The 10,540-nt window shown below is 47.8% G+C and overlaps 1 protein-coding gene across 2 annotated transcripts in view; it reads left to right on the forward strand.

Moving 5' to 3' along the window:
* Tbl2 (transducin beta like 2) overlaps positions 1-7,807 on the forward strand; it is an 8,962-nt gene extending 1,155 nt beyond the window's left edge. The window contains exons 2-7 of one of the 2 annotated variants that reach the window (XM_015491430.2): positions 1,430-1,551; positions 1,784-1,968; positions 2,779-2,930; positions 3,270-3,396; positions 4,371-4,523; positions 4,713-7,807. In XM_015491430.2, coding sequence (XP_015346916.1) covers positions 1,430-1,551; positions 1,784-1,968; positions 2,779-2,930; positions 3,270-3,396; positions 4,371-4,523; positions 4,713-5,175 — 1,202 coding nt within the window. In that variant the 3' untranslated portion in view covers positions 5,176-7,807. Of the gene's footprint in view, positions 1-1,429; positions 1,552-1,783; positions 1,969-2,778; positions 2,931-3,269; positions 3,397-4,370; positions 4,524-4,712 lie in introns of those variants that run through there. The other variant, XM_048789939.1, reaches the window with a different exon arrangement.
* The last annotated feature ends 2,733 nt before the right edge of the window (positions 7,808-10,540 follow it).

The raw sequence follows: 10,540 nt of genomic DNA on the forward strand, positions 1-10,540 counted from the left end.
GGGCATTCGTTCTTAAGCACTCTCTGTTAGTTTTGCGACCTACGGCAACGTGGATCGGGCTGGTAGACTTTGGGATCTTTTCCTTTAATGAGTCCAGTAAGGAATTGTATCCAGTCGGGAGCGCTGGCGTACTCCTGCAATCCCAGCGACTTGGGAGGCTGAAGCTGAAGGATCGCAAGTTCAAAGCTAGCCTCAGCAGTTTGGCGAGGCCCTAAGCAACTCAGCGAGGCCCTGTCTCAAAATTAAAAAAAAAAAAAAGTGCATCTAAAAATGTACATCTAAAATGTAAATATGTAAATATAAATACCCTAAGAATGCACGCGAAAAAAAATTGTGTAATAAATGCCACAGAAGAGGTCAGTACTGGAAAACAGAAAAAAAAAAAAAAAAACAAAAAAAAAACAGGGAGAATGGCCAGCCCTGCTTTTCTGGAGTGGGTGGTAGTCAATGAAATCTTTGCTGAGAGTAGGAAACCCAGGAGAGGGCTAGGGGTTCTTTTGTTATCTCTTTTGATGCTGGGATGGAGCCCAAGGCAAGCACTCTGCAACTGAGTTACAGCCCCAGCCAGTGGTGTGGGGTTCTGAAGGATAGTTGTGTAGGAAGAGTTTGCCAGGAGGCTAAGAATGGCAGGCATTCCTTCCAATGGCAAAACTCATAAAGGCAGCGAATTCCAAAACAGCATTTGTTGTGCTCAAAGGTCAGGTGGGGCTTATTAGACAAGGCTGGAAAGGTAAGCAGAGCCAGATTGTGACCATCTTTGTGTGCAAGGCTTAGGAGGTATGTTTCCTGTAGGAATGGGGGGACATCTGCCACCATCTAGCACATGCCAGCTTTGTGCCTAGCTTGATTCTCTAACATATTATGTAAAACTGACTGGCACCATTCCTGGCACAGGGTAGATAGATGCTTAAAACATGTTAATTTTTCTGAGTTCTTTCTGAGATTTCCTTGGGTCTTTAATGCATGTGTTGGGTGCTTTTGGTTTGTCATCCAGTTCTCCTAGTCTCTCTTTAAGCCCAGATCAGTTAAGTCACTTATCCAAGATTCAAGCCTCCGGATTTGGTTGTGCACATTATTTCCTGTATAGGAATATCTGGCCAAGAATCCACATTGCACTGGCTGTGCTATGAGCCCACTCAGCTATTTCAGCCCAGAGAGGGTGCCTTGGTGCCTTTTCTAATTTGCATTGAGGTGCTCTATGAATTAAAAGCAAGTAGCCTTCTCAAGGTCACTCAGTGGTAGACACAGAATCCACACCCAGGTCCAATTCCAAAGCCTTTGTTTTTGCCCGTTTCACTTATAATATTTCTCTCTTCTCAAGGATAGGAGCCATATCTGGTCCTCTCTTGCTGCTCTTCTCAGTGCCTAGTCAGTTGTAGGTAGTAAGTGCTTACAGATGAGTGAATGATGACTTGAGCCTTCTTAATAGGCCAGAAAGCAAATGGAACCAAGAAGTCAGGATCCAAGAAGCAGAAACAGAGTCAGCGGATTCGCAAGGAGAAGCCTCAACAACATAGCTTCACTCACCGTCTCCTGGCTGCAGCGCTGAAGGTACATGAGTACTCATGGGTACCCACACACGAAGACTCAGACCCTTGCAGACTTTTTCCTTTGTACTGATCAATGTGCATTGCAGGCCTCTCTGCCTCTGAAAAGTCATTGAGCATGTCTCATCTTAGCCTTTCTTATTCCAGCAATAGGGGTCCATAGTCATGGCTCCAGGTTAGGCTTCCTTGTTCCTCTGGGAGGCTCCCATTCACACTTACTCCAACCCGTCCCCTAGAGCCACAGCGGAAACATATCTTGCATGGACTTTAGCAGCAATGGCAAGTATCTGGCCACCTGTGCAGATGATCGCACAGTCCGCATCTGGAGCACCAAGGACTTCCTCCAGCGGGAGCACCGCAGCATGAGAGCCAACGTGGAGCTGGATCATGCCACCTTGGTGCGCTTCAGCCCTGACTGCAGGTGGGACAGGATGGGACCTCAGGTTTGCTTGTAGAAGCCTCACCCCGGGCTTATAGCTTTCCCGTATCTGGTGGGAGTAGTGAAAGGGACTCAAGGTCTCCGTGGGGTGGCAGAAAGAGAGCATCCAGATAGTTTGGGCACTGCCTGGGCTTCCTGGAGGGCTATGTTGTTACAATAGCTTGGAAGTAGAGTAGGGGAAATAATTCCATCCAGCAAATGCCAAAACCTGGCTTCTAGTTGAGTCTTGGAAGCTCTCAGAGAAATTAAAGGAAGCCAAAGCTGTGAGATTCCTGTACTGGGGATTGAACTTGGGGTGCTCTTCCACTGAGCTATGTTCCCAACCCTTTTATTTATTTATTTTGACATTAGGTCTTGCAAAGTTGCCCAGGCTGGTCTTAAGCTTAAGACCTTCCTCCTTCAGCCTCCCAAGTAGCTGGAATTATAGGTTTTGCCACCATGGCCAGCTTTTGAATAGTTTTTGTCGTCGTTGTCGTCTTTTTTTTTTTTTGTACTGGCAATTAAGGGGTACTTACCACTGAATCACATTCCCAGCCTTTCTTTGTTTTACTTCAAGACAAAGTCTTACTAAGTCCATAGGCCTTGCTGAGTTGCTGAGGTTGGTCTCAGCCTCCCATGTTGCTGGGAATACTGGTGTTGTACCACCATGTCTGGCTTGAGATTTTGAAACGGGTTACAATATAAGGCTAGACTTACAAGGCACGAGGGGAGATCTTGAGTTTCCCCAGGGCCTGGAACACATAGGCTTCTGGGTCCAGATGAGGGAGAGACTTATGTGTTATCTATCTCTAGAGCCTTCATTGTTTGGCTGGCCAATGGGGACACTCTCCGTGTCTTCAAGATGACCAAGAGAGAAGATGGGGGATTTACCTTTACAGCCACCCCAGAGGACTTCCCTAAAAAGCACAAGGCACCTGTCATCAACATTGGCATTGCTGACACAGGTAAAAGGCGTTCAGAGGTGGAACTTGCCCAAGGCATGAAAAACTAAAATGTCCACAGTTACATTTGCTGAATGACTTAATGCTGCCTTGGGAGTTTTGTCAGTCTCAGTGTGACCAAGGAGCTCTGACTCCAAGCAGCCAGGTTCTGTGCTCCCCTTTAGTCCTGAGAATCACAGCAAGGGGGCAGGGAAGAGCTGTATAGGTCTTACCTGTGGCCACCCTTGGCCTGGGAGGGGAACGTTGATGCTTTGGGCAGCAGAGGCTTTTAAAATGTCTCTTGGAGAATGACAGTTGGATCAGATCATTGACTTCAGCTCATGTCATTCCCCTCCCCCTCAGGAAAGTTCATCATGACAGCCTCCAGTGACACAACTGTCCTCATCTGGAATCTGAAAGGTCAGGTTCTGTCTACCATCAACACCAACCAGATGAACAATACCTATGCTGCTATATCCCCTTGTAGCAGGTGAGCCTGGGAAGGGCCAAGGCATCTGGGTGGGAGAGGTTGGGACAAGTCAGGCACAACACAGAGAGGTGGCTTTGTGGTGGGGGGAGAGCACACAGGGAGGAGTCGGAACTCTGGGTGCAAGTCTCAGCTCTCCCAATGTTGCCGTGGTATATGAGATTTCATGTAAGCCACCACTGTTCTTAATTTGTGTTTCTTCATCTCTTGAGTTTAAAGGGCAGAGTAAGGGCTCTACATATCTTAAAGCAAGCTGTGATGATAAACTGAAGTCATGTATACAAAAACAATTTTTTTTAAATGTTTTTTTGTTGGTGCATTATAATTATACATAATGGTGGAATTTGTTGGTATACATTAGTACATGCAAGCCATCTAATTTGGCCAGAATCATTCAGAAAAGCACTTTTAAAAGGTACTTTGTGCTGTGTGCAGTGGTGCATGCCTGAAATGACAGTGACTGAGGAGACTGAGACAGGTTCACAAGTTCAAGGCCAGCCTCTGCAATTTAGCGAGGCCCTAAGCAACTTGGTGAAACTCTGTCTCAGTAAAATATAGAGGGCTGTGCATGTAGCTCAGTGGTAAATTGTTCCTGTTTTTTTTTTTTTTTTTAAGATGCTGCTGTACTCAGTGGCTTGGGAGGCTGAGGCAGAGGGATCTCAAGTTCAAAGCCAGCCTCAGCAACTTAGCGAGGCGCTAAGCAACTCAGTGAGACTCTGTCTCTAAATTTAAAAATATTTTAAAAAGACTAGCATGTGGCTCAGTGGTTAAGTACCCCTGGATTCAGTTTCCAGTACAAAAAAAGTTATTTGTGCCTAGGTGGGGGTGTAGAGGGCTTGTCCAGCATGCATAGACCCTGGGTTCCATCCCCAGCACCACAGAAAAATTAAAAAGTATCCTCAGAAAAGCTGTATAAGGGGTTTGCAGGAACAAGGTGCCTATAAAATTGTTTCAAAGGAACCTGGGTTGTGTGGTAGGTTTGTGGCCTCGTGTGGCTTCACCCCAGATGTGAAGGTCTGGGAAGTCTGCTTTGGAAAGAAGGGGGACTTCCAGGAGGTCGTGCGAGCCTTTGAACTGAAGGGCCACACTGCAGCTGTCCACTCCTTCGCTTTCTCCAATGACTCGCGGAGGTGAGTGAGTGAATGTGCCCTCAGTGGTGTCTTAGCAGTGGCTCTTGGCAGCCAAAGCCCTCCCACCTGCCTGAGCTGTGGCTCTGAAGGGAAAGCAGACTTGCCTTCCTAGCTGAGGTAACTCCGGCTCCCCAGGGGCCTCCCCGCCAGAGGGAGCTGGGGCTCAAGCTGTGATTTCCCATATTACAGGATGGCCTCTGTCTCCAAGGATGGTACATGGAAACTGTGGGATACAGACGTGGAATACAAGAAGCAGCAGGATCCCTACCTGCTGAGGACAGGACGCTTTGAAGAGGCTAGCACCATGCAGTGCCGTCTGGCTCTCTCCCCTGACACCCACGTCTTGGCCTTGGCCAACGGCACTAGTATTCATCTCTACAATACCCGGCGGGGCGAGAAGGAGGAATGCTTTGAGCAGGTCCATGGGGAGTGTATCACAGACTTATCCTTCGACATCACTGGCCGCTTTCTGGCCTCCTGTGGGGATCGGGCGGTGCGGCTTTTCCACAATACCCCTGGCCACCGGGCAGTGGTGGAGGAGATGCAGGGCCTCCTGAAGCGGGCCTCCACCGAGAGCACTCGCCAGAGGCTGCAGCAGCAGCTAACCCAGGCCCAGGAGGCCCTGAGGAGCCTGGGAGCCCTGAAGAAGTGACTGGCTCAGGAAGGGTCTTGCCGGCTTCCCCACTACTTCCACTTTGATTCCCAGGTGCTCCTGGGTGGAAACCTTTCAAAGGAGGTCTTGGTGTTCTTGCTGGCGGCCCCTTGCTGGCGGCCCCTCTTTTTCCCATTGAAACTGCTCTTGTCCACTTGGATCTCTCTCTCTTCTTACTGGTTTTGACTCCTGGACTGAAGAGCAAGGTGCTTTTCTTTCTCCCAGGCCCAAGGGGTGGAATCTCTCTTCACCCAGCACCGAGGAAAGTGGTCTTTGACCTTGTGGCAGCATACTCTGACACCCAGGAAGTTTATAAACGTAGAGATGAACCCCGGGAATGTTGCAGCACTATTATGGGGCGAGCTGAGCTGTGTTCTGAGCCCCAGGAAGATGAGCCTTCACCTGGGCCAGGTTACCAGCTCCATCGAGAAGTAATGAAGGTGCTGCTTTCTGGGCTTTGGTTTTCTTATTTGTAAAATGCAGAGTAATGCTCTCTGTTGCCTCCTTGCAAACACGAGGCTAAGGAAGTCTAAGTTCCCTACATTTGGAAGAAAAGTGAAAAAGAATAATATTGTCCGACGTCATTAACTGTTCAGTAAAAGTGGGACTCAAAAGAGTGTGGTTTGAAACCAAATTAGAAACATTCCTGTGTAGCAAAGTTTTATGGGACTTGGTCATACTTTTGGAGTCTGGTTCAGTTTCATGTTGTGTGGAAGAGCGGTCTGATCCTGGGTCGGGCCGTGCCACTCTAGAGAAGTCACATCCTGTCTGAGGAGACCTCTTTTCAGTTCATCACATGTTTGAGTGCCTCCTCTGGCCAGCCTGGCTAGGTACGGAGGATAAATATGACTGAGGTCAGGGAACTAAGAGACATGTCTATAATTCATGGCTACAGTAGACTGTTGTAAAAGTCAAGGCGAGAGAGAACTGAGCCATGACAGAGGTGACTGGTATGAGGGTGAATGAATAGATTGATAAGAAATTAGGTTTTTCAAAGTTTGAATCTGGGAGCTTAAGGACTGCTTGCATATGGGAAGTGAGGGAGATTAGGAATCTAGGCACAATGTCTTCATCCAGAATCAGTCTTGATCTCTAAAACCAGGGCGTCCAGTGGTCCCAGTGTTCCAGATGTTAGAACAGGTCACAACCTCGAAGTTGTCCTTGACTGCTCCCTTTTCATTACCACCTCCCACCCCCACTGCTCCATCCACCCTTAAGGAAGTTCCTTGACATGCTCAGTCTGCTGCCTCTCTCCATCTTTTCTGTTACCATCCTGGTCCTAGCCACTGTCACCTATTGGACCTCATAGTACAGCTTGCAATTGGTTTCCCAGTTGGGTTCCCTGCTTCCTCTGTTGCCTTAGTCACCTTTCTACCCAGCAGAGTGATCTTCTGAAAATGTAAAGCAGACCACCTTACTCCCTGGTTAAAACCCTTCAAAAGCTTCCCCTTGCTTTTTAAACAAAATCCTAAAATTCTCACCACGAAGCCATGTGACCTGGCCCCTTCCTTCTCTGTGATCTTTCTTAACCGCTCTCAGCCACCCGGTCTTGCTGTTCTTGAATGAGCTGAACTGTCTGTAGCGGCCGGTGCTTCCTGCCTGTGCTGGTCCCTCTGCGTGGAAGCCTCTTTCTTTCCTGTTGGCAGACTTGTCATGCTTGTCATAATTCAGTTCTTCAGTTCTTGGTTTCTTTTGCCTCCCAGAGAATCCCCCTCCCTGACCACCCCATCTGAAGTAGCCCTTTCCACCAATCATATCACATCCGTCACTTTAGCTTAGTTTCTTTGTTCTCTGTTACTTGATGCTATCTGAAATTATCTTGTTTGGATATTTGTTTGCTTCAGGGGTTTCCATTTCAGTTCTTTTGGATGTCAAATAACCAACATGTCAGTGTCTGAGGCCAGTCCTTTGGGTTTGAGACGATAGGAAATGATGGAGGCTGCAGGGAGCTGAGGGCATGCGCCCTGGTTGTGGGGCAGCAGGTGACTACTACCTATTATTGTTGAAGGATCTAGCACATGTTGCCTGTTTCAGAGAAGCTAGGCTTTGGCAATGTACTAAAAAATAAAAACACAAAAATTAAGAACTGTATGGACCACACAAAACACTGAGGTGTCCAGATGCAGGCCACTTGTCAGCGTGTGGACTGTAGGACCCACTGCAGTGTGAACTGCACAGGGACAAAATCCTTGTCTGTCTTCTTTGTTCTGGGTCCTGAGCATAGTAGCTAGGACTAAGTAAGCCTTCAATAAATGTTGCACTCAGAATAGGGGCAACTGGTGGGTGGACACCTTGGTATATTTTCTATTTCTTGCACTTCCGATAATATGGTTTTATGTTCCTGATAACAGACTTCTGACTCATAATACTGTGCACATGGGACTGGTGAATATTTACTTTTGACTGCCAGAAGATTGAGACTAAAAAACTCTTTGCACACCTGTTTTGAGAAGCAGCTCTGGCATTACTCCCATAGTACACCCAAGAGGAAGTGACCATAGAATGTTGAGTTACTGAAGTCAGAAGTCTTCAGTTCCCATTTCTGCTGGGGCCTGAAGCAGGTAGATCACTTGACCTCTGGGTTTGTTTTTTCATCTGTAAAATGGGAATAAATCCTATCATGTCCACTTGCCATGTTGTGAGTTTCTAATGAGTGAAAACACTACAAAAGGTCAGAAACTTTCTGGGGCCAGACAGCTCCACTCAGTAAAGATGCAGCTGCTTCTCTTGCAACCAGGAAGTGTCTGGATCTTCCTGGAGAGGAGGCTGCCCAGTTGCTTTTTAGCAAGACTTGGGTGCAGGCAGCATTACTATTTTTAAATTACTATTTTAACTTCGGTGGGTTCTAAATTTTTTCAAAATAAAGCGTTTGGAAAATATATATTTTTTTGAAGTTGGACACAATACCTTTATTTTTATGTGGTGCTGAGGATCGAACCCAGGGTCCCGCACATGTGAGGAGAGTGCTCTACCCCTAAGCCATAACCCCAGCCCCTGGAAAATATTTTAAATGACTGATAAAATCATCAAAATTGAATAAAACAAGCACACAGTTGAAGGCCTTTTGATAAGTCTTGGTAAATTTCTGTTCAGGTAACGAGAGCCCTGTGGGTGTTTACAGGACCATAATCCTCCTCAGAGATCTTAAGGAAAGGGGCGAGGGAACCACTGAGGTTGGGCCTTCAAGTATTTAATGAGAACCTGCGTCAAGCAGGGCTCTGTTCTCTGTGCTAGAAATAATCAGTGAACAGGCCACGTTGCCGCCTTGATGGAGCTACTCCAAAGACAAAAGTGTCTGAAATGGTGACGAATGCTCTGGAGAAAAATGGGAAAGAGTGTGGGTCTGGAAGCCCAGGGAGCGCTGCATGGAGAAGACGACATTTGAAGACCTTAAGGTGGCCTGAGCCAGCTTTTTACCACTGTGACAAAAACCTGAGAAAATAGAAGAGGAAGGATGATTTTGTCTCCTGGTTCAGAGGTTTTAGTTCATGGCTTGTGGGCTCCATTGCTACTGGCCTGTGTGGGGCAGAGGGCCTGTAGGGCAGAGTGTCCTGGTTGAGGGGTGTGATGGAGCAGAGCCAGCTTGTGGCAGCTGGGAAGTGAGCCGAGCTGGGGCAAGACAGTCCCTGAAGGCAACCCCCGCCAAGGACCCACTCTTCATGAGTCCACTCTTCATGGATTCTGTGACTCCATGATGGATGAGATCAGGGCCTTCATGATCAAATCACTTTCCCCAAAGCCCCACCTTCTGAACATAGCTGCATTCAAGACTAACATGAGCTTTTGGGAGACACTGCAGTTGAGTCATGGAAGAACCTGAAGTGCTAGGTCTCTGAGGATGGAGCTTGACTAGTCTCAGCCATAGCCAGGTGGAGTTGTAGGAGGAAAGGGGAGAGCATTGACGGGAAGAGGACCATAGGGCTACTGTAGGCCATTGTAGCTTTCACTCTGAGAAGGGAAGCAGTTGCATTGAATGCAAGTTGACCAAGGCAGTCCTTTGGGCTATGAACTCAAAAGTGCCTATGGGTAATAGTTTGTAGGTTTCCACTTTGGTTACACAGAGCACAGCACAGAGGAAAGGGTCAAGGGAACCACTGAGGTTGGGCTTTCGAGTATTTAATGAGAACCTGCATAGTGCCAGGCTCTGTTCTCTGTGCTGTTGTGGGAGAGGAGGTAAGAAATGTAGGGCCAAGTCGACAAATAGGAGGAAGCAGGCATGTCCTTAGGACTACAGGGCAGTGGGTAGCCCAGGGAAGGTGATGGGCAAGATGAGCTGAAGGAGACATGGAAGTAGGAGGCTAGAGCAGCTGAGGAACAGAAGCTACAGGGGCCTAGGAGTGTGCAGAGCACTTACAGGCCTGGGTTAGATGCCCAGCGTTCCCCCCCACCTCATGCTCCCTGCCCACTTCCCCCCCTGCACACACACACACCCCTCCTCCCAACAGAAGAGAAACCTCAGGGTGAAGGCTGGCCAGGAGTTGACCAGAGTGAGAGAAGTTGGTGTAACTTCCAGGTGGTGGGCTGTATCTGAACCATGGGGGTTAGGGATGGGACTGAAGACCCAGCAGCTGGTTTGTCTCATGGCACTTGAGTTCCACCATGCATTTCATTTTCCTATTGCTTTCTTTACTACCACCTTGAGGACAGGGAGTAAGTCTTAGTCATCCTTACGTCACCCACAGTTTCACTGCTAGAAGGTATATAGCAGGTGCTCCGGCCACATGTGAGTTTGGTTATTTTGGATCAGCTAGGTTTGAAAAACTGATGTGTCACCTCCAATCCTACTGTTTCTAGATTCATCCTTTCTCTCCATGTGCTAGTTTGGCTCTTTCATTCGTCAGCCAGGCTGAAGCTCTTTCTGACTCAGTCACCAGCAAGAGAACAAATGCTTATCAAGCCGTGACATTTGTCAATCAGGAAAGGATGACAGTCTTACCTAAGGCTTGGTCAAGTTCAGGGATTTCTGTGGAGCAGAGAAAAAGAAGTTTATTTAAAGGGCCAGGTGTGCATACCTGTAATCCTAGTGATGTGATGCCAGCTGCTGGGGAAGGAAGATTGAAACTTCAAGGCCAGACTGGGCAATTTAGCAAGGCCCTTGTCTCAAAGAGTTGGAGATGAAGGTCAATGGTGGAATGCCTCTGGGTTCAATTCCCAGTGCCAGGAAGGGAGCAGAGGTTTCTCTAGAGGTGGGAAAAACAACCACTACAGCCTGCTTCCTGTGTCTCCTGAAACAGCTGCCACAGGACTCTTCACCTACTATAGGTATCAGTACATGCCTGCTTGCCTGCCCACGCATGGGCCACGGCAAAAAGCCAAGACTTGCACTAAAGAGTCATCGTTTACCCACATATTCATTGTGCACCTA

The sequence above is a fragment of the Marmota marmota genome, unplaced genomic scaffold, assembly GCF_001458135.2.
Source record: "Marmota marmota marmota unplaced genomic scaffold, marMar, whole genome shotgun sequence".
Lineage (NCBI taxonomy): Eukaryota > Metazoa > Chordata > Mammalia > Rodentia > Sciuridae > Marmota > Marmota marmota.